At 43.9% G+C, this 24,609-nt stretch overlaps 1 protein-coding gene across 3 annotated transcripts in view; it reads right to left on the reverse strand.

The window, feature by feature from the left end:
* Positions 1-24,609, reverse strand: part of CSMD2 (CUB and Sushi multiple domains 2) — a 570,274-nt gene that overhangs the window by 150,913 nt on the left and 394,752 nt on the right. For all 3 annotated transcript variants that reach the window (XM_075996375.1, XM_075996373.1, XM_075996374.1), the window contains 3 exons: positions 18,080-18,236; positions 16,218-16,409; positions 12,599-12,725 (listed from right to left, as the gene is read on the reverse strand). In XM_075996375.1, coding sequence (XP_075852490.1) covers positions 12,599-12,725; positions 16,218-16,409; positions 18,080-18,236 — 476 coding nt within the window. The remainder of the gene's footprint in view (positions 1-12,598; positions 12,726-16,217; positions 16,410-18,079; positions 18,237-24,609) is intronic.

Raw genomic sequence — 24,609 nt, forward strand, 5'->3', positions numbered from 1 at the left:
TTCTGGTTTGCCTGGGTTGCATCCTGGCACATAGTATAACCTGCGTCCAACCCCAGGGAGTAGGCCGGCTCAGGTCCCTGGGCCCCACTGTGTCCCTGGTTCTCTCTCCCATCCTCTTAGGGCTGCCCTGAGATCTGATGGCTCTGCTGCGGCTGGGCCCTGACTTCATAGCTGGCTGCAGCCTGCTGCAACTGCAGGGACATCCTGGGCGGTGGGGATGTCCCTGTTCAAGCTGGATCTCCACACACCTTTTCCTCACAGTGTTTCTAGACCATTCCCACCTCCTACAACCATCTAAGAGGTGGTTCCCAGGTAAGGGAGCTCCCACCTGGCCCTTGTCCCCTCACCTCTTCCCACCAGCCCACCACCGAGACTCCACCACGCTTTGCTGGAAAGGCTGGTGGAAGGTTCACGACACTCAGCTTCAGCAATAGGAGATTTCCTACCAGAGCCTACATCCAAGACGCTAGGAGGGCATCAGTTCTCATGGCAGGGCCCTAGCCCTCCTGAGTGCCATCCACGGGCAAAACTCACTTCTGGGATTAGTGTCCACAGTTCTCTCAGTCTGAAGGGAACTTGGACACATCAGGCATTTTTTGGACAATTCCCACCTCCCTGCTTATAGGCAGTTCCTCTGCACCCATTGCATATGGAAAGACACGCAAGAATGAGAGAAGGAAAACAATCCACGGCATCTCGATGTGTCGGTTTCACTTGCCTGCTGACTGGGCCCCAGAATACAAAAGGGCATTGGATGCTCCCCATCAACTGTCCCCAGCGCAGGGGCACCGTGGACCCTGCACGGATGCAAGTCCTGCCGGCGGATCTTTACATCAGGGGAAAGTGGCAAATGAATGAACAGCTGCTGTGGGGAGAGTGGGTCAGAAATCACTCCTGTCCCCAAATGAGAATGCAGCTTAAATTATCCTCGGTGACATTGAAGAGGACAATAGGAAAATAATACTTGTTTTATCAAATTCCCCCCTCTAAGCTACCCGAGCTGCAAACCAGCAATTAAGCCATGATCATAATAGCAGACAATAATAATTAAAGCATCATGCTATCTAAGGAGCAAAACCCAAGAAGACAGCCCAAAGCCCAAAGCCAGCACTGGTGACTAGAGCGAAATCAAAGGCTCTTCTCTCCTGGGACCAGATGGTATTCAAAAGAGAGGGAAAGAAAAGATTCTTCGGTCATTTTCAAGAGTGAAAGAATGAAACTGGGCTTCAGGTCACTGATAAAGCCGCGTGACGTTCTAGGGGGGTGACTGGTGCCCTGGACTTAGGCTGTTGCCCTGTGCTTCCTGCTCGTGTGCTGGGTGACCTTGGAGCAGGTGCCTTCTCTTCACCAACACCCTGTACCTGGGCGCTCTGCGTCTGCCTGTCCTTAGACGGAGCCTGCGTCTGTGCGAGGGACTCTGTGAGGGGCAGTCTCTGTCTTTGGAAGAAATGTTTTCTTTAAATAAAAAACACTGACTGTGGAGTAAAAGACCTGGGTTCAGATGCTAATTCTGTGATAGCTAATGTGGTGACCTTGCAGAGCCTGTTTACCCCTCTGTACAATGGCAGTACCGTCAATCCGCCAAGCAGTGTCGCTAAGAGGATTATCGTAAACGAAATCACGTACAAGGCACTTAGCACTGGACCCAATACGCAGCATGAAAAAAAACCAACAAATGGTAAAATACCTAAAACAAATTCCATTTTTGTTCTATTTTTAATTTTTTTTTTACTTGGCTAAGAGAACTGTGTTAAAGTCTCTCACAACGATTTTTAAATTTCTTGTATTTCTAATAGATTTTGTTTTATGTTTTCTAATTAGGTTACTTAGTGCATAAAGATTCATGACTGTTAGCATTACTGTGGACAATGCATTTTATCATAGGAAAGAATTCTCTCTGTCCCCTTTAATTTTTTTAATCCTAAATTGTAACTTTTTTTAAAAAAAGAAAAACAATATTTTGTTTATGTGTGTTCCTGTGCTATTATTTTGTCCCAACCTTTTATTTTAGTATTTTGTTGTTCTTCTGTGTAGCAGCATTCTTTTCTCTTTTAACCAACTCAGGCATCTCTGCCTTGCAATATGATGTTTAACATGCAGGTACCAGTTCACGGCTCCTGACAGCTCCCTCTCCCTGCCCACAGGTCTGTCAGCAGTCGTTCCACATGCCACAGTAGATCTAGGCTTCCTTTTCCCCATGTGCCATCACCTCGGGGCCTCTCTCTGGGATGCCGGATACATCAATCTGCCTTCTCCTTTTGCAGACCCTTTGCTCACCATCTGAGTTTTAAACTCTGCTCACCCACTTGACCTTGGTTCTTTGCTGATTGTTCAACGAAGCCCCTATATAGGTCATTTAGAGGCTTCATTCTATAGCACTTTGAATGATAGCACTTCTCTGCTCTGGGCCATGTATCTGTGGACCCTCAGAGTCTCTGGTCCATCTGAGCTTCGGTAACCTTGGTCTGTTCCCCCCATTCCCTTCTACCTCACATATTGTGGAATAAGAAGCCCTTTGGAGTGGTTTCACTTTTCATGAAGTTCTATCTAATTCATTGTTTGCCAGGAAACTCAATGAATCCTTTCACTTCACTGAGGATATTTTAGTGATGGTCACTCCACCCCCCACCCCTTTCTCAGAGGAGTTCACTAACCTTGTGTACTTTATTATTCCTTCTGCTCCATTTGCTCATTGCTCTTATGCAATTCTGCTGCCTAATTGGCACTCTGTCTTCCATGTTTGTCTACTTTTCTTTCATTATTTCTGCACCTTCATACTTTTTCTCTGTAGTCTTAGAGATATTCTTGAGCTTATCTACCATTTTAATGCTTTTATTCCTTACAAGATAAATCCTGTTATTGTGGATTTTAACTGTTATTATAGGTTTAATTTCTTTGCACTCCTTACTTCCCTCCATCACTGTCCATCTCAGGGACTCCCCTCCCCATTTCATCATCCATATTCTACTTATCCATAATTCTTATGTTTAAATGAGAATATTATATTTATACTCATTTACATTTTCTTTGGTCTATTAAAGCATAGCTTTTTCAGAAAATAATGTTTTTCTATTTTTTAGGAAAATGGTTCTCTTTTTGAAAAATGCTATGTTTTAAGTGGCATGATACATATTTATTTAATTTATTTTTTGCTAATTTTTTACTGTTTCCAAAGGGAAAAGGAGAGATCTATACTGGTGCAGTGTGGTGAACCAACAAGGTATGTGCATTTCTTTGTTGAACGGTTTATTCTCCTCCTAATGTTGGAATTCATTTCTGGGATTGTAAACTGGCACTCAAGTTGATGCATTCTGGCCAATTCAACTCCCCAGTGCAGCTTGCCCGGATTATTGTACATGGATAATTTCAAGTAGTTTGTATTCCTTTTTCTAGAGGTGTTCCATGAAAGAGTAAATTGCCAGAGAACACCACCATTTCTTAACACTACATTTATACCTACCAGGCTATACACATCTTCCCCTCCAAAAAACATCTGCGTTCCTTTTGGCTAGTCCCCAGTTTGCTGGAACCTTAAATCTGACAAAGGAATACCCTACTGTGCACATACTTCTCTGTTCAGGTCCTTCAGGAGGTTGGCTCTTGCAGTGCCAGTTCACAGACCTTTTCTGTTTAAGGTTTAACTCACTATTGCAGCCACAAAATAAACCTTCTGGAAGCTGCTGAACCTGCCGGCGACGATTCCTGGCAAGAGCTGTGAACACAAGCTTCACTTCCGGTACCTTCTGCCTCCTCTGGGCTGGCTGCCCATTTGCTGGTTAGAGGGAGGCAACACTGACCACAGTGGGGAATTGCTGCCCTGTTATTGATCTGAAACTGCAGCAGGGGAATCCGGGTTTCAGGCACAGCCAGATGTTTGTCCAGCCCAGCATCCTCCCAGGAAGACAAGCTTCACTGGGCAGGGGTCCTAGTTAATCAAAACTATCCCCCTTGCCTCCCCCCAACTCCCCCTGCATGGTGACCAACATCCAAGAATGGAGTTTTCAGTTATTCTATGCATTAATCATTAAGAAGCATCCCTGCAGTTTAAAAACAAGGACTATTAGCTAAATATGAGCTTTATGGGTGGTAGGCACAGAGATCAGAATGTCCAGGAGCAAGAAGTTCTCTAGCCTCATGGGCCCCAGATCTCTGCAGGGAAAGCACACCTGCAAAGGACAATCTCCTCTCCCTCCCTCCTCCCCTTCCACGCAGCCAGCCATTGAAAGCCTCAATCCCAACCAACTCAGTTCTTCTGCATGTAACCAGGACGCCTTAGTTATGGCTAGGCTCCTCCCTGGGTTCCCGGCTAGTTTATCCCCTGCACCGCTGCCATGCATCTTTTTGCCACTGCAGACAATGAGCTCTTCCAGAAGCAGCAAGCACATTCATTCACACCTTCCTCTCTTTTACCTGCCTGGGAAGTCCTTAGTCCCACTCTGCATGGGGAACTCCTACTGCTCCTCAAAGTGCAGCTGGAATAATGCTTCCTGTCTGTAGTTCCCCGCCCCCAACTGCCAACTAGAATTATGATCTCCTTTCGCAGACGCTTTTCTATTGTGTTTCGTGCATGCTTCTACTATAGCATTTATCACATTATGTTAGAATCGGTAGCAGACACCGTCGTAGGTTGGATGATCTGTACTCCATTTCCAAACCTCTCATTTGTCTCTGCTATTGAGACTCTAAAAGCAAAGCAAAATTGATTTCCCATTTTCCCTCCACCAGGCGTGGCAAGTTCTGACTAATGAGATGTAGGAAGATATCTCTAAGGATGGTGGTTCTTCCCAAATGAATACACAAACCCTCACTAGGAGAGGATGCCCTTTCCTCTTCCCTCTTCTTTTAGACTGGAACACAGACATGATGCCTGGAGCTGCAGCAGCTGACTAGGTGACCATGAGGAGGAGAGCCTCGGGATGGCAGAACAAGAAGAAGTGTTACAGCCTCCTGAGCAGTTGCAGCAGGTCTGGATGGGGCCTTCAGATTCTTGTTCCGGGAGAAAAATGAATCCCCATCTGTTGAAGCCAGCTTTAGTCAATTTTTTATTGCCATTCCTAACTGATATAATTTCTGTCTATAATACTGAGACCCTCATGAGAAAAGACTGTTTCTTATTTATATTTATACCCTCAGTGTCTGGCAGCATGCCTGGCACTGAGTAAATTCTCCAAGTTTTTGAATTGATCTGAACATTGTTATAGTCTTCAAAATGTTCCAATGGCTCCTTGTTATACTGAGAAATCCATTCAGAGTTCTCGGCTTGGCCTTCAGGGTCCTGCAGGGACCCCTCGTTACCAACACAACCTTATCTCCCCCACACGCAGCTCCAGCCACATCTAGTGGGTACCCTTTCCTAGACAGACCCCATATTTGCCCTGCATTCCTGCCTCTACTCCCCTGCCCTCCCCCCAACTGGAAAGATCGCCTCTGCACCCCCAGGCAGAACTCCTCTCTCTCCTCCATCACTGAGTCCATTGCTTGGCTTGCATTTATAGCATCTACTTTATCTTGGAGGCACCTGTTTGCTTGACTATTTCCCCACTAGAATGTGAACCCCTGGAAGACAAGGCCTGGCCTTAGTCAGTTCTTTGGGTTTTCCACTGCACAGGGGTACATGGTCTCTGGCACAGGGCAGGGATTCAGTGCATGTTTTGTTACACGGAACTAGACCAAGGCCCGAATGGCAGGCTGGAAAGAGTGACGTCTGGAGCTAGACAGAGCACATTGAAAACACACGCCACTGGGTAACGGGGAGACCTAAAGCAGGTAATTTATCCCTTCTGGGCTTTGGTGATCTCATCTATCAAGTGGGGACAACAGGAACTGGTCCAGACCTACTATGCTGTGGATATTTGATAAATATTAGGCAGAGGGGCAGAATCAAGAACAAAAGGCTTTGCATCCCTTTCTTCTCCAATTTTCATCCAAGCTGGCCCACTGATTATAAAAAGGAAAACTCAGACTCAACACTGGAAACTGAGGAGAAGTCCCTCCCACATGGGATGGAACTTCCACATTCTAAGTAGCGATGACTGTGGGCAAGAGTGCCCGGGAGGGAGCGACTCACCAGCCTGCTCTCCTGCTGGCAGCTGCCAGGCCCGGATGGAGTCTCTCGGCCACCTGCCCCATTCTTGACACTTGCCAAATGGTGCAGATGCCACTTGGGTTCAATAGAAGGGTCCTCCTGCCAGCCCACTCTTGTCAAACACATTCGGGAAGGGCCCACTTGCCAGTGTAACCACACCCAGGGTGAGCCTACAGGTTCCTGCAGTCCCCCACTGCCCGTCTTGGGGACTCCTGGGGAGGAACCATCCCTGTCCAGCTTGCTGGGGTGAGCCAGGCCACAGATCCCTCTGGTTACCCCCCCATGCTTGGTCAGGGCTGCGACAGGGTGGGGAGAGGCACCTCAAAACCTTCCCCTGCCTGGGCCCCTGGAAACAGCCTCATGGGGTGACCTGCTGCTTAGCCCTCCCACCTGGACGCCTGCTTCCACCCACCACCTGAGACCCGTAAGGGGCAACTCACAGCCTGCTGTGCTTAGGGATGCCCTGCTGGGGTAAAATGGACAACTTTCCAGCCAGCTCCTGCTTGTCCTCACATGGGAATTACGTGCCAACCATATTCTATGTGTTTTGTATGTGCTCACTCAACTCAGTCCTCATTGCAAACTTTCAGTAGTTATTATTATTACTCACCATCTTACAGATAGGAGAACTGAGGCACAGGGGGCTTGAAGAGCTCCCGAAGCAACGTTGCTAATAAGAGTGGCAGATAGTCTGGTGCCAGAGGCCAGCTCTTAGCTCTGCCTCGATACTGAATGAACAGTCAAACTCATGGGACATAAAGAATCCATCTGAGTAATCAAACCGATTGACTGCAAAATGCAGTCAATGCAGGGAGAAACAGACAACATTGTAAAACAAAACATAAACAGTATTCTCAGAGAGATGCAAGATGATAGTATATTGATAAAAACAAAAGTAGGCTGTCAAGAGCAGTCTGGAAACAAAAAATGTAGTTTCCTTGAAATAAAAACAGAAACAATAACAAGATTTCCAAAATAAAGGGGTAGTAAATAAGAGGATAATTACTGTTGAAGACTGAATTAATGAAAACACAAGATTGCTGGCAGAATAAAAACAAGATATAGAATTTTCAAATCACTAGAAGAAAAACAGAGCCAATTAAATTGGATCAGCTAACAACAGGAAGAGTTAAAAATAAAAGAAAGCAATACGGAGGCATAATATGGTTTGTTTGAAAGAAAGCATAATACAGTTTATGTAAAAAGAAATATAGATCTTTGTAATCTTTTCATATTCTTAAATATCCATGGAACATATATAAAACAAAACATTTCAAAAAATAAAAAGGCACAGTGCAGTAAAAGTAAAAATAATAGAAAAGATCTTACAAAATATATTAGCACTTGGTAACTTTTAAAAGAAATCTGAACAAATTATGGACTATTTAGAAATCAGCCTAATTGAACATTCTATACGAAAAAGACAAATTCCTTCAAGAAAATATACAAAGAACTGGAAGCAGCAAAGATAATTAAATATCATTCTGCCCACTAACTTGGTGAAGACGAAAGGGATTGACATCTAGTGACGTAGGGAAAACAGGCCTCCCATAGACTTCCGGTGCATCTGCAAATTGCTATAATATCTAGAGGGAAATTTGAGGTCACGTATCAAAATTTGCCTTCTGAGAATATATCCTAAGGAAATAAATGGAAAACTGCTCGAAGATTCATGGATAAGGATGTTCATTGGAGTGAGAAGCTGCAAATATTCACTTTATCAATAGGGGAGTAGTTAAATTATGGTTGTGCACACAACAGGTTCTCTGTAGCCATCACACAGGATGAGGCGGATCTATATATTGACATGATAAGATGATGATATATGACTAAGTGGCAAAACAAAAGGCAAGTCACTGGGCCATGCACCGAGATGATCTTATTCGAGAAACTGTGTTTATTGCATTTGCTTTATATATAAATATTGGCAGACGAAATCTTTAAAAGGATAAGTAGAACAAACAGATATCATGGTTATCCTACACGGGGTGTGAGGAGAAATAAGATTACGGAGAAAGAGCCAGGCATGGTGGCTCACACCTGTAATCCTAGCATCCTGGGAGGCTGAGGCGGGAGGATCCCTTGAGCTCAGGAGTTCAGGACCAGCCTGAGCAAGAGTAAGACCCCTGTCTCTACCAAAAATAGAAAAAAAATTAGCCAGGTGTGGTGGTGCACACCTGTAGTCTCAGCTACTTGGGAGGCTGAGCCCAGGAGTTTGAGGTTGCTGTGTGTTAGGCTAATGCACGGCACTCTAGCCAGGGTGACAGAGTGAGACTCTGTCTCAAAAAAAATAAAAAATAATAAAAAATAAATAAAAGATTACAGAGTAAGACTGTGGGAACGTTTGATTTCTACTTTATAAATTTTTTTATTGCTTGCACTTTGAAGTTTAAAAATGAGTATCTATTTTTGATAAGAAAAATTCTATACAGACATTCCTAGTGAAAGAGATAACAACTAAATAAGGACTCAAACACAAAAGGGGCTTTCTGTGTTTGTCTAATTGTAGTTATGAGTTCCCTTAACTTTGCTGCTGGTTATTCAAGAGAGGGGTATGTGTAGGGGTGGAGAAGTGAGGGAGAAAGTGGAGGAGAGAGGGAGAGAGGGGGTAGAGGGAGAGAGGGAGAGAAAGAGAGAGAATGAGAGTAAGAGAGAAAGAGGAGAAAGGGAGAAAGAAGGGAGGAGAAGAGAGATGGAGGGAGGGGGTGAGCAGGAGGGAGGGGAAGAGGAAGAGGGTGCGAGCACAGGAGTGGGGCAGCTGTGCACGTGCTGCTACACACCTGGGCTGTGGTGCAGGCTGCCTTGGGGGACCGAACGAGGCAGGGAAGGTGTCTCTCACCCCATCTCCCTCTCTCCCCAGCTTTCCTCTGAGTACTTAGCGTTAGCTCCTTTGAGGTTGCTGTGGCTTCGAGAAGCATTCCAGATTGAGGACTGATGTCATCTTCACTTTCTTCCCACTATTGCCTATCTTGGGGTCCCCACATGCACACGCAGCATGCCCCCATGACTTCCTATCTCTTGCCACATCACTCCAGAGAGGACACTTCTTGTATTTGTTTCCATCTTGTCTTCCTGAGGGCTAGGAAGGGAGCCTCCTGCACACCCAGCATTCTCAGCAGAGCAAACGGTCCTCACTCCTGCCCAGAAATCCCTCCATTGATTTCCTGCGCCTTTCAGGCCTCAGCTGCTCCTAGATCCGCTCTGCTCCCCCCCCCCCAGTTCCTGTCCTAAACTTTAATTCCCAGAGAATTAATGCTACAGCTCTGAGGTACGCTACCATTGCTATTTCATGGTGGAGTGTACCCTTCTCTTTAGAAGACGTGTGCCCAAGTATCTAAGAATGAAATATCACGGTGTTTACGACGTACTTTTGAGTCATTCAGCAAAAACGGGGGCAAAAGGATGGGAAGAAAGTAAAAAAGAGAGGAAGCACATATGGCAAAATGTCGCTGAGTCTGGGTGGTCGGTATGCAGGCGCTTGGTGTACTGTTCCTCCAACTTTTCTCTATGTTTTACATATTGTATGTTAGCCAGCAAAAAATGAGGAAAGTGAAGAACCCTCAATTTCCATATTTACTGAAGAGAGCAAGATCAGTTGGTGTGACCACCTGAATGTCCCCCGAATTTGTCCCTATTTCTCCATCTCCACTGCCAGCGCCTGGGTTCAGGCCCCCTCACCCCAGCCACACTCTGGGGACAGCCTCGTCACTGGGTTCTGGGCCCAGCCTATTCCATTCCACCATTTGCCACAGAGCTGCCAGGAGCTGCCCAAATGCAGCATCGCAGCCCCCGAGGCCCTCCTCCCGCTGTCCCAGCCTCCCCCACCAGCTTCAGCTCCCACCATGGCGCCGCCACCCAGCAAGCCGCGGGAGCCATTCCCAGCTCCTTGAGGCTGGCCACACTGCTTCACTTCCTCCGCCTGGAAGGCCCCATCCCTCCCACCAACCTTCCTCCCCCGTTACCTAGCAACCTCCTCTTCCTCCCTCAGGTCTCGGCTCTACTGTCACCTTTCCAGGATAACTTCTCCCACCTCCTCCTGCCCGCCTTCTCATTCCCCTTCTTCCCTAAGCCGCCGCCTGTTCTGTGCATACAAGTGTGACTCATCTTCGTGGACAGTGACTGGGTCTCATTCATCTACGTAACGCCCGTGCCTCGTACAGGCACCACCAGGTAGTAAACAAACAGGTAGTTGTTACAAGAGGGAATGAACGAATCAATGAATGAATGATGGTCCAAGTTAGGAAAGTGGGAAAACCTTCTCCTGATTTGCATATGTGTGAAACATTAAAGCCAAATAGTCATTATGTTCTTGATTCACTCATTGTTCACTCACTATTTATTGAAGGACTATCATCGACCCACTAGTCATAACTCCTTTTATACTTGAGTTCTGCTTCATTCATTTGTTCACTCACTCATCAAACACTTGATACTTGCTGAGCCCTGGGAACTGCAGACTTGCAAAGATCAATCAGGCATAGAACACAGCTCTGGGAGGGGAGGTCAGACACGAGCATAAATAATGGGGAAAAGTGACCAGGGTCATAAGGGAAATACAGGCCACCGGCAATGGGAGCGCAGAGGAGGGAGAAAGGACTCCTAGGAGTCCTCCAAGAGAGGGATGAGGAATGACTTCCTGGGTGAGCTGACATTTGCACTTGACTTTGACGGATGGACATTTTAGACAGAAGCCTTTGGAGGGAGGAAGGCATTCCAGATGAGGAAACAAAGGCACAGAGCTCAGCCATGAGCTTGTGTACAGGGGTCCCCAGTAACTGAGCTTCGCTGGAATGTCACTGAAGAGAAGTGGTGGAAAAGGTTGGGGAGGTAGTCTGAGGCCACAGTGCCTTGGAGCCAGGGCAGGAGCTTTCATTCTGTGAGCAAGGGGTGCCATGGAAGGTCTAATCAGAGGGTGAACGGTCCAGGTGTGCTTCCAGGTTATCCCAGCAGGGGCGTGCAGGATGATTGTGTGTATTTCACTCCTCCCCTGAAGACTGCAAAGTCCCTAAGAGCACCGCTGATCTCATTTTACACAGGGTTTAGCTTGAACACTTGCACATAGTAAACACTTAGTGCATTTCTTTAGAACCTGTGAATATATGAACATCTATTTCTCTTGCAGGGACACCCCCCTTCAGCCAGTTCTTCCTAATTGGAAACTCTCAAGGGCAGGGATCTTCTCCTAGCTACACTTCTGCCCCTTTGCTTGGCCCCCCACTCTTTCAAATCCTCAACACTTCATTCCTGAACCATTGCAATTGACTCCTGATAGATGCCTTCCTATGAGCTCTCTGCACTGCAAACAATGCTGGTGGACCAACCCTGCTCAAGAACCAACCATAGCTCCCTCTTGTTTATTGGCATTTAAGATCCTTCACAACCAGGCCACACTCTAACCCTATTTATCTCCCATTCCTTACCCACAAGTATCCCCTACTCCAGCCTGATTCTTTCCTCCCAGTTCCCTCGTTCCATCCTCCTTTTCACACTTCTGCTCATACTGCTACCCCAACCTGTTCTTCTCCTCATAGCTCACCTGAACCACAGCCCAAGGCCCAGCTTTGCCAGGAGTGTGATATAGGGTAAAGATTCAGAAAGACCTGGCTTCAGATCCCAGCTTTCTGAGTCTCTGTGCAAACTCAGACATGATAAGCATTCTCTTGGAATCTCAGTTTTCTCATCTATACAATGGGAACAATAATAACAGTGTCTATTTATTATTAGGGCTTATTATTATCAATGGAGCTATTGTGAAGAGTTAATAAGACAGGCTCTGTGCTCAATAAAGGGTGACACTCCCTTCTTTTCTGATTCCTTGGACGTTCCTCACAGGAGGAATTCCTGTGAGTCAGGTGCTAACAGAGGAAGGAAGCTGTATTTTGAGGGAGTATATACCACGTACCAGACACTGCTGGGCTTTTGTCATTTATTCCCTCTGCACCCCTAAAATACAAATATTTTTGTCCTCATCTTAAAGATGAGGAAACTCAGACTGAGAAAGGGGAGCAACCTGCCTGGGCTCACACAGCTCTAAACGGACCCTTACTAATTGTCTTAGAAATAACCACGACAACTGTTATTAAATATTTGCTATGATCCAAGAACTACGCTGAGCACCTTGCATGCAGTATCTCATTCAAGTGCTTTGTCCCGACACTCGTGCTCCACAGCAGACAGTGAGACTCAGAGAGGATAAGGGACTTGTCCAAAGTCCTGCAAACAGTCAATGGAAGGGCTGGATTCAACCCGGGGACTCAATGACTTCAAGTCCATGCCCTCGGCGGCTGCGCCGTCACTGCGCAGTCACGGCCGGCGAGGTGTGTGGACTCCGAATGCAGCCCTGTGAGGCTGAGACTGGCCTCTCCAGGTTTTCCATGGGACCTGGCCCAAGCCTGGGGTCACAGCAACCACTCCTGATCACAGGGGCCTCCAGGGGAGGCAGGTGGGGCTAGGCATCAGTGGGTGGCTTCCCTGAGCAGCTGGCAGTGTCACTTTGCCAGCCCCGACACTTACCCAATGGTGCAGCCGGCATCCGCTTCGATGATCCAGATGCAGTTGAGATTGTGTTCATAGGGAGCTGGATACCCAGGCGACAGCACCTGCCCCGACGCCTCTCCTTTCACTGTCCCTCCACACTCAGCTGAAAGAGATCCCAAAAGAGTGAGCTTTGTGGGGTGGCCTGAGCTGGCAGCAGTCACTCAGAGGCTCCTCTCGCCTGTGTGCCCCTGAGTCCCTCTGGCTCGTTCCAGGTGATCGAGCACAGCATATAAAAAGGTCCTTGGATGAGACTTGTAGCCAGAACCTATAAAGAACTCCTATAACCCAACAATAAAAAGACAAATAACCCAATTAAAAATGGGTAAAGGATTTGAATACACATTTCTCCAAAGAAGATATATAAATAGCCAATAAGCACATGAAAAGATGTTTGACATCATTAGTCATTAGGGAAATACAAATCAAAACCACAATGAGATGCCACTTCATATCCACAGGGATGGCTACAGTCAAAAAGACAGAAAATAACAATTGTAGATAAGGATGCAGAGAAACTGGGGCCCGCCTGCATTGCCGGTGGAAATGGAAAGTGGTGCAGCTACTTTCAAAAACAGTTTGCTGTTGTCTCAAAATGTTAAACATAGTTATATCAGGTCCAGCAATTCTGCTCTTAGGTATACACCCAAGAGGAATGAAAACATGTTCATATAAAACCTTGAGCATGAATGTTCATAACATTATTCATAATAATCAAAAGATGGAAACAAGTCAAATGTCTATCAATTGATGAATGGATAAACACAATGTGGTAAATCCACACGATGGAATATTATTCAACTGTAAAAAGGAATATGGGCTCTGATAAACGCTATACCATGGATGAACTTTGACAATATTAGCAAAGTGAAAGAAGCCAGACACAAAAGGTCACACATCATTGAATGAATGGATGGGTGGATGATCAAATGAACAAAAGAAGCTTATTGCTTTCCAGGCAAATTACTACAAGGGTCTGAATCAAGGGAACGTTAGTGAAAATGAAGAGGAGGATATCTATTGCAGAGCTCTTTAGGGAGGGGAGCAGTGGATTAGGCAAGATGCTAGAAGAAATAGCAGAAGGGATGAAGGTCACAAATGAAAGACTAACTCTTACCTGTTGCTACAAAGGACCTATCAAATATCTCATGGACCCCTTGCCTCACACAGGACCAGTAAAGAAGCCTTGGGGGAGGGGCCCTCTATCAGATACTTTGCTTGCTGGGATGGGAGGTGCCGACCTTATTAGAAGGCACCAGGCTGAATGTGCCCAAGGCAGGGGTAGGGTGCTGGTGAGAGGATGAACCACGATTGTAGGGAGGAGGCTTGACTGACTCCACAAACAGAGGAGATAGCTAGAAAGGTGGCAGGACATGATCCCCATCCTTGGCTAGAGCGTCCTTCTATATTCCAGACAGGGAGGTCCCTCCTGCTTCCCAGAAAGCAAGCATTCGGAGGCAGCAGCATGGGGAGCCCATTGTCACAGACACACCTGCTCCTTTCCCTGTAGGACACCTGGTCTGGGACCTAGGGGTGGGTAGGAGGGGCTGAGTAGGCCAGCATGCAGCAGATCCACCAGCACCAAGGCTGAAGACTCTGCTCTGTCTGGTCTTTTCCCTTCTTCCCATCCTGCTTCCCATCCCTGCTTCCCATCCCATGGCTGCTTTGTTTGGGCTGCAGAGTCCACTTGTAAGCAAAGAAAACTTTCGGATGCTTTAAGCTATAGCAGCCATTTCTGGTAGACCAGGATGAAGTCTACCAAACAGGACATATATAAAAATATACACATAGCCTCGCTCCCCTAACAGCAGTGGGGCCAGAGGGAGTCTCCATGGGGAAGGCCTCCAGGTTTCTAAGTATAAATGCTCATACTAACGTGGCTTGAGAGGATCCAATCAGTCCAGTCCAACTGGAATTTTTTATTCATTTTTTTTGAGATAGGGTCTCACTCTGTCATCTGGGCTAGAGTGCAGTGATGTCATCATAGTTCACTGCAACCTAAAACTCCCAGGCTCAAGGGATCCTCCTGCCTCAGCCTCCCTAGTAGCTGGGACTACAGGCGTATACCATAACGCCCTGCTAATTTTTCTACTTTTTGTAGAGCCGGGGTCTTGTTATGCTGCTCAGGTTGTTCTTAAATTCCTGGCCTGAAGCAATTCTCCTATTGTGGCCTGCCGAAATACTAGGATTACAGGTATGAGCCACCAAACCCAGCCCCAGCTAGTATATTTGATATTCAAGGAATCTTATAGTGAATTCCTTTTGCAAAGCAAATAATTATCTTATCCGTGAATCATCACCCCTCCTTTGCATTTTGTGTGCTCTGGCTTGCTTGCCTGTGGCATTAGGCTGCCTTCTGTTTATGCAGGCACCTCCCAGGCTACCTGATCTGCTTTTCTTTGACTTCCTAGTGCCTCACATAGGCCTGCTATGGGAAAGAAAGGAGGGATAAGAGGCACAAAGGGAGAAAGAGAAGGGACACACCTGTAGACTGGGTCAACCTCAAGGACAAAAGGAAAGGAAGACCCTAGAGGCTATGTAAAGGCCACTGCTTTGGTCTGTCCACTTTCTGAGAGTCTAAGTTCATGCCTTCAGCCTTTGCACCTGTTCAGGCCAGAATGTCTATATCCCCACCTTGTCCCTATTGGTGAATTCTAACCCATCTTCCAAGTCTCAATTGAAATACCACCTCCTATGCAAAACTTTCTCACATTCTCCCAACACCTTGCATATAACTCTTTTAACAGCGCTCCTCTTATACGATAATTATCTGTTAATGTGTCTGTTCTCCTTGCTATATAGTATGGTCTCCCCAAGGGCAGGGAAAAGGCTTTTTCTTTCTTTGTGGGTTTTTTTTTTGTCTCCACCCAGACATACACTTGCACCAATTCTGGCATGTGGGGCTTGTTTTTACATGTTTTTCCAGTAGATGTTTTTGTTTTTACAAGATCAGCATGGGGCCAGGGGAAGGGGTGGAGAGAGGGCGAGGCTAGGTGCTGGGGAAACAGTGTGGTGGGGATCCATGAAAAGCCTAAACAGAAGCCTCCAGAAAGCCTCGGCTGACATTCTGGAAGAACCACATGCTTGAGAAGATGCAAGTTCATTACTGTGTTCTTTCTTAGAGTGAGATCGATGCTAGTTAATGATCTTGCTCTTTCCCCTAGAGAGGGGAGCACGAGCCCCATTTTACCTATAGGGGAGCTGAAACCCAGAGTGAGCTAGAGACTCGTTTGAGTCTTGGTGTTGCAAGAAACCCTGAAACTCAGGCCAAAGCACCACCTCTCCTTTTCTAAGGGACTCTACCACCTCTTTCCCATGACTTCTGAGGGCATGACTTGGCTCTGGTCCCGCTTGCTAAATGCGTGACAAAGGCAAGCCACCCTGCCAGACTGTGCTGCAGCATGGGTGCAATGAGGTGTGAAAGCAAGGGCGTGGAGAGGGGCACGGGCGAGCCGTGATGCCTGTTAACAGGAGCATTCAGTGCAGGTAGGCAGCCAGCAGATCCTGGAGCATGGGGTCCAACCGGAAAAGGCCCAGGGCTAGAGCTTGGGGTTATCAGAGACCCGAGTAGTTTCTTGCAGAGCAAGAGGCCTCCTACCGACACAGGTGGGCAGAGGCCGGTCCCAGGTCCTGCGTTCCCCACTCAGACACAGCAGCTCCTCGCTGCCCCGAAGGCTGTATCCAGGGTCACAGCTGAAGGACACAGAGCTCCCTGCAAAATGACCTCCATCATGAACCTTATAGCCAAACTGGGGCGTTCCTGGGTCCTCACATTTGATGAGTTCAAAACCTGGTGAAGACAGAAGGGGCAGAGTGAGCAAGACCTACCGTGCGCAAACCGTGCTTCCTCTCTTCCCTCAAAGCCACGTCCTCAAGGAAGACACCTTAGCCACCACCCCCAGGCTCTGATAAACTCAACACTCAGGATTCCGGCCACATTTCCATGCAGGGTTGAGGGTGTATTAAGGAGCTCTAGTTTCCCTGTTGCTATATGTAAATGATTTCAGCTTTAATAGTTTTCAGGCCTAGGGTCTGAATTTTCTATTTCTTTTGTTTGACCCCATAGCATTTTGCTAGCAGGAGTTTTTCTTTCCATTGTGCTCACTGAGACATTCTGATAAGATAGGGTAATATGGAAACGTCACTTTAAATGTATGTTTAAGAGCTCAATTATGACTTGCTTAAACATACTCTGTCGAAAAAGGCTGGAAAAGGAAACAGACTTATTCAGAGCTCCCACTACATGGTGCTGTGTGTGTTATCTCTCGTTTATGATCCACAGGACTCTTACAGGTAGGTATAATTATCTACATTTTACAACTGAGAGCATGGACGTGGGAAGGCTAAATGAATTGTTCACACAATTGTCATATGATAGAAATGGAATTCAAAGGTGACTCTATTTAATCCTCTTTCCACTGAACCACCTGCTGTAACAGGCGAAGATCCCTCTGCCAGACGGCCTAGAGCCAGGTAAGGGGAGCCTTAAGTATACTCATTGGGTTTTTTCCCCCTGACAGCTGTATTGAGATATAATTCACTTGCCATAAATTCACCCATCTAAAGTATACAATTTGATGTATTTTGGTATATTCACAGAGTTGTGCAACTATTAGTATTACCACAATCAGTTCTAGAACATTTTCATCACTTCAAAAAGAAGCTCCATACACACTTTCCCCTGAGTCCCTCAGCCCTGGGGAACTACTCATTGATTTTCTGTCTCTATGGTTTTGCCTCTTCTGGAAAATTCATTTAAATGTGCTCATCAATATGTGGCCTTTGTGACAGGCTCCTTTAGCTTAGCATGATGTTTATAATGGTCATCCATGTTCAAGAATGTCTCAGTATTTTATTCCTTTTAGTGGCCAAATAATATTCCACTGTATGGACACATCGCATTTTGTTGATCCATTCACCTGTTGTTAGATACTCACTGGATTTTAAAACAGACTCTAAGAGCACATTCGTTGTACCGTGTTTCCCTGAAAATAAGACCTACCCATAAAATAAACCCTAGCAGGATTTCTAAGCATTTGCACGATAGAAGCCCTACCCCCAAAAATAAGACCTAGTGATGGGTGTGGCTATGCAGCGTGTCTGCACAACCCATGCATTTCGTCGCGGCAGGGTAAAGAAGACGAGCAGCCCTTCTCATCTGCCCCATCGTGACAGCTACTATCCCAGAGGTGACCAGAAAGGTGCGGGCAGCCCCACCAACAAGGTGGGCTCCCCCTGTGGGGTCCTGGCCATCCTGTGTGTGCTGCAAGCTGAGGCTTTGAGAGGAAAATAACACATCCCCTGAAAATAAGCCCTAGGGTGTCTTCTTCAGGAAAAATAAATATAAGACCCTGTTTTATTTTCGGGAAAACACGGTAGCTAGTGAGCAAGCAGAGCTCAAATAAATGAACACAGTGGGAAAGGCTACTTTCATTCCGCAAAGATGCAAGAAAGACTTACTGGAAAAGTGCAGTTCAAAGCCCTTGCTGGTGTTTTCTGCATCGGTGATGAAATCAAGCCACAGATTGCTGGATGTGCTGTTCAAAGTGACCCCCAACATCTCAGAGTGGCTGAACACACCCAGTAAGCGGGCTGAGTTGTTGTTGCCATCATAAACCTGCACACGGGAGAGACCCCAACCCAGTGTCGTCAGCACGGACTTATTTGGAACCTCGCCTTCCACCCCACAGCCCACATTTCTGGGGTTTAGCACTGATGACAACTGTTAGAGGCTCAGTGAGTCATCAGACGCAAGGAAGCCAGCAGAGGGACGCTAGCAACTGAGCAAGCTAGCTCGTTTCCCTTGGCGTCAGTTGTGTGCCCAGCCTGTCTCCAGTGTGAATCTAGTCTTTGGGAACTGTCGCTAGTCTAACCCTTGCTCCTTCAACCCCCATATGGCACCAGCTTACTCTTCAGCAGGCTGGGGAGGGGAGGTTGGGGTTGCCTGCCTCCCAAGCCATCTGTTTCTGCAGACAGGCAGGCTGAAAGCACTCAACATCGCTACATTGCTAAATCCTCAATCCTGTCCATCCCGTGGATGAGACGGCCATCCTCCCACCTGACCCCAGCCCACTGTTGCAATGGCCTGTCTTCACCACTCTGCTGGACATGATCCCTGAGCTCCAGGAAGGATGGAGTTAAAAAGATCCGCATGTCATGTTGACTTTCCCTTCCCCAAGCTCAGCCTCTGCCCCTTCCTTCCTAAAATGAGGGCTCCAGCTAGGGCCTGCTGGGCTTGCCAAGGGTGGAATCGTGCAGGCATCTGGCTTCCCCGACTCCCATCTGTCCCCTGAACTTCTGAGCACCAGCGAAGACAACAGTCATCAGAATAATGAACTGGCTCCCCAGGTTTTGAGGTTGCTGCTCCTTTCCAGATAATTGTACAAATAACAACAGAAGTTGTGATTGAGTGAAAGACCCCCTGGTGCTTTGGTAAATATCAAAGATGGGAGCTATGGGTGGGTGATGAATGTTTGTGCACGGCACACAATGTGGTGCCAGCTGCCAGCAAATTGGAACAATATTTCCATTCTACTATTTATGAAGCAAAGCTTTCTAAAAGAAGCCATCCTTCAAACGAACAGTGCTGTATATTACAGAGATTTGTTTCGGCTCTTGGGAGTGTCAAGTCTGTTTCCAGATCCTATGTGCAATTGCTTTATGTCACTGACTGACTGAGTGAAGTCTGGGATTACAGCAGACATCGGAATGGTACCAGTTCAAAGAGTTTAGCCCGGTGCTGCATCTGAATTGTAATAAAAATATTTTTACCCATTAAAATTAATGAGTAAATTGGAATTAATGGATCGAGGGATTAATCATCAATGGTTGCTAACACTGAAATAAGAAAGACAACCAGACATCATGTATTTCTTAATGGAAGACACATCACCACCTATGGAGTTATCTTGCCAAAAAAAAAAAAAAATTGAAACCAGATCAGATCATGCCACTGGATCTAATTTCCAACTTACAGGAAATATTGAGGACAGTGGAACACATGAAATGATACCCTGGAAATGTAGTCAACAAAATCTAGGATGTAGAAAATTCCACTGAACAAATGATGCGATTTCTTCAATGAATAAATTTCAAGTGGGATAAGAAAAGAGATTGAGGGAGAAACCCATTTTTAAAAAACGCAAGACAACTAACCCAATGTGTGGAGCTTATTTTAATCCTGATTCAAATAAACTGTTAATTTTAAAAGTATCATGACACTTATGAGATTATTGGAAATTTGAATATTCACTGGATATTTGATGATATTTGAGAAATTATTGTTAATTAACAAAAAGTATATGGGAACAGGATATTTTCCTTAATTTCCAAGCATAATTCATCCTGATTCATTAAGAACAAAAATGTTGGCCGGGCGGGGTGGCTCACGCCTGTAATCCTAGCTCTCTGGGAGGCTGAGGCGGGCGGATTGCTTGAGGTCAGGAGTTCGAAACCAGCCTGAGCAAGAGCGAGACCCCATCTCTACTATAAATAGAAAGAAATTAATTGGCCAACTAATATATATACAAAAAATTAGCCAGGCATGGTGGCGAATGCCCGTAGTCCCAGCTACTTGGGAGGCTGAGGCAGGAGGATTGCTTGAACCAGGAGTTTGAGGTTGCTGTGAGCTAGGCTGACACCACGGCACTCACTCTAGCCTGGGCAACAAAGCGAGACTCTGTCTCAAAAATAAAAAATAAATAAATAAAAAAAAATGTTATTTGTGTCATTTCAATAAAAGACTAATTTCAGAAAAACTTACAGAAAAACACAAAGGAAAAAAACAACTTTCAGCACTTAACATTTTGGTGACCATTTTTCCAGGCTTTGTTCTATGGATTTTTTCTATAGATTTAATTCTTTCTTATTTTATAAAAACAAGATCAAACTAGAGATACTATAGGTCAATCTTTTCTTTCACTTAATATAATGTGTGTATATTTTTAAGTCATTAAATATTTCTTCCATAACAGCATTTAAATAGCTGCAGGGATTTCTATCAAATTAACTCATATCCACAGTATAATTTTTCATATATCAGTGTCTAAATTGTGTGCCCTGGCACATAAGAGGCACTCAGTAAACCCATGATAAATAAACCAATGCTTTTTGGGGTACATTTGTTCTTAATCTACCTAGAATTTATTTTGGCTTATGAAATAAGAGTCTTCCTTATCTCCCTCCCCCTGATAGATCAGCCATTTAGCAAAACACTGTAAGTATTCCACCCACCAACAATTTTAAATCCATTTTTTTAAAAATATATAATCCATATGTTAATTGCATACATTTGGTTTTGTTTGTCAACTTTCTACTCTACTACATTTGCCTATTGTTTATTCCTGTGCATGACCCACACTGTTTTAGTTATTATAGCTTTTATAATCTATTTAAATATTTAGTAGGGAAAGCTCTCATTTGTCTTCTTTTAATTTATTGACAAAACAAATTATTCTCCCAGATTTACTTTTAGATAAACTCAAGAAGAATTTTCCCAAATTAAAAAAATAAAACAAATCTCTCTAAATAAAATGTGTAATTCTTTTTTTTTTGGAGACAGGGTCTTGCTCTGTCACTTAGGCTGGAGTACAATAGCATCATCCTAGCTCACTGCAACCTCAAATTCTTGGGCTCAAGCAATCCTCTGGCCTTGGCCTCCCAAGTAGCTGAGAGTACAGGCATAAGCCACCGCACCTGGCCCAAAATGTGTATTTCTGACTGAGTCAGATTAAATGTATGGATTGATTTGAGAAAAAAAACATGTCTGTGTGATATTAAATCTTCTTATCCATATGATATTAAGTCTTCCTATCCATATACATGGTGTCAGACTCCATTTTAATGAAGCTGAATTTTTTGTCTCTCGGTGACATTCTGTACTTATTCCTGGGTATTTTTATATTTTTGATTGCTACTGGGAATTGGGCCTTTATATACATTATTTCCAACAGGCTATTACTTGGTGGTTCAGTTCATCATCATATGCAGGTGATGGAAATGTCTCTTTCAGAAATCCAAGAGACTCTATACACATTTGTGGCATCCAATAAGGCAGGTCAGCAGCATGGCTGGTTTCAAAATGAATATGCTAAGTGGACAGCTTTTTAAACACATTTACAAGTGTAAGTATCATTTCTATGAACATTCCTGCATGCCCACTGCACACATGTGCTTGAGTTTCTCCAGGGCATACACCTGGGGTGGAGAAGCTGGTGCAGGGAAGGCACATCTTCAGCTTGGTTAGATATTGCTAGATTGTTCTCCAAAGAGGAATACCAATCTATTCTCTCACTAGCAACGCCTGACAGTTTCCATGGCTTTATATCCTTGCTGACACTTGGTATTTTCAGTCATCACGATTTTTTCCAATTTGATGGGTGTGAAATGGTATCTCACGTTTTAATTTATATTTCCTTGATTACCACTGAGGTTGAGCATCTTTTGACATGTTTATCAACAATTCTACTTTTTTCTTCTGTGAATTGCCTGTTCATATCCTCTGTTCATCCACAAGCATAAATTCTCCATGCATTTATTTTAGTTATAGTACCTTTAAAATAAAGGCTTATCATCTTCTCAGTAAAGTTATGAACATTTTTGGGGGCTTATTTCTAGGTGTCTTATAGTTTTTGTTTCTATCATAAATGAGATTTCTTCCCCTGATTACATGTTTTAATCGGTTACAGAAACATCAGCAGCTTTGCTGAATTGTCTTACTGGTTCTAGTAATTTATTAGTTGATTATGTTGCATTTTCTAAACAAAAGAGACAGTTTTTATATTCCTTCCTAATTTTTATATCTTCTTTTTTGGGGGTATAATTGTAATGGTTTGAATCTTTAGTACAATGCTGAATCCTACTGGTGATAGTAGAGCTATTGCTCTTGTTCTTGACTTTACTAAAAATCCTTAGGAAATTTAAACATTTTACTAAAATAAGAAAGTTCTAGTCACAATTTTATGAGATATTTTTAAAAATCATGAGTGGTTATTAAATTTTACCATATGATATTTTGGAGTATATTAGCAGCATAATGTGTTTTTCTTTTCTAATCTGTTTATAGGATATTAGATTAAGCCACATGAAATTGCCAATATTTGACCAGCTTTGACCTACAAAAATGGCAATTTCATATGGTTTGTCTAACAAATAACATTATGACCTTTTCTAATTTTGACGTATACTTACATTCCTAGAATCAAGCCTACGTGGTCATCTTTGTTTTAATACACAGCTAGATTCAATCTGATACTGTATCTAGAATTTTTAGATCTATGATCATAGGTGAGACTGGCCTAAGAGTTTCTGTTATTTTAATTTTAATTTTTAATTATAAATTGATAAAATTACAGCTGTATATATTTGAGGGGTATAAAGTGATATTATGATTTATGAATGCAGTGTGGAATAATTAAATCAAGCTCACTAACATAACCATCACTTCAAATACTTATCCCTTTTTCCTGGTAAGAACATTAAAAATATATTCCCTTAGTGATTTTGAAATGTGCAATATATTATAATATATGATATTTAATATTCGCCATGCTGTGCAATAGATCTCATAGAAAAACCTTATTGCTCCTGTCTGAGGTTTTGTGCCCTTATCATCCCCGCCTTCCCCCCATCAACCCCAGCTTCTCATAGCCATCATTCTACTCTCATGTCAATGCTTCTACTTGCCTCATTTTAAAAAACAAATGGGGAGGTGGATCTCTATTTTTCTCTTTTCTGAAACAGTTTGATTATTGCAAGGACTGATTGTTTCTTGAAGTTTTGTTAAAGCTTACCTGTAAAATAGTCTAGGCCTGGGCTTTTGAGAGAGAATATGAGTGAATTCCAGGTTTTTTTAATAGTTATTGGTTTTTTCCAAGTTCTCATTTTCTGAAATTAGTACTTTTTATTGATAAAAATTTCCATCTCATCTGAGCTTTCAGATTTCTTGGCTTATAGTTGTTCTTAAATATTTTATTTCCATAGTCCCGACCATATCTATGATTATGTCCCTTTTGTCATTCCTGATATCACACATTTATGGCTTCTTTATTCCTTGATCAGGCCTGCCAGGTTAGTCTATTTCATTAGTTATTTTTCAAAGAACTACTTGATTTTGCTGATATTTGCTGTTCTTTGGGTTTCTTTTTCTAGTCATTTCTGGCTTTATTGTTGAAAGTATCTTTCTCCTACTTCCTTTGGATTTATTCTGTTATATTATTCAAGCTACCCAAATCCTATTTATTTTTAACCTAGGTGATATGTCAGGGACTAACAGAGATATATTAAAATCTTCCATCATGACTGTAACTTCATTAAAATTTCCTTAGATTTCCAGAAGTTTTTATTTAATTTATTCATGCTATGTTATTTGGCACATAAAGTTTTACTGTGGATTGATTATACATTTTATTAATATAAAAGAATTCTTTTTCATTTCCTTATGAGATGTGGGAGAAGTTCTCAAATTGATCTTACAATAAACTGATTTCATTTTTCTGTGGTTTGCTATCTTCCGTTCATTACCTCCATTCCGTTTTTTAATTGGGTGATCATGTTTTTCATCTCTATTCAATCTTTCTTCATCTCAGATTGCTCTGTTTTCATTATTGCCTATTTTTATGTCATAAATATAAAATTCTCTCAAATCCTGTTAAGAATACAAATTAGAAGCCTTTAAAGTATTTTTCTTTTCTCTGTTGCCTACAGAGGGGCAATTAGCTCTGATTCCTCAGACAGGTCTCTTACTTCTGATCTACTGAATATTTACACATCCGTTTAGTTTTCTTATGGGAATGCCATACAAAGCTAGAATGGAAATGGGGAATGGAAAACCCAGTAGTCTCTAAGAGGAAACAAAAGAGCTAAACCCAAGGAAGCCATAGCAGGAGCCTTTGTTACCCCTAGTGCTGAAGAGTACATGTGTGTGCGTGCATGTGTACATGTGTGTGCATCACCCTGCTGTACCTGGCTTGTGAACAAAAGCCAAATGAAGG

Source organism: Microcebus murinus, chromosome 2, assembly GCF_040939455.1.
Source record: "Microcebus murinus isolate Inina chromosome 2, M.murinus_Inina_mat1.0, whole genome shotgun sequence".
In the NCBI taxonomy this organism is placed as follows: domain Eukaryota; kingdom Metazoa; phylum Chordata; class Mammalia; order Primates; family Cheirogaleidae; genus Microcebus; species Microcebus murinus.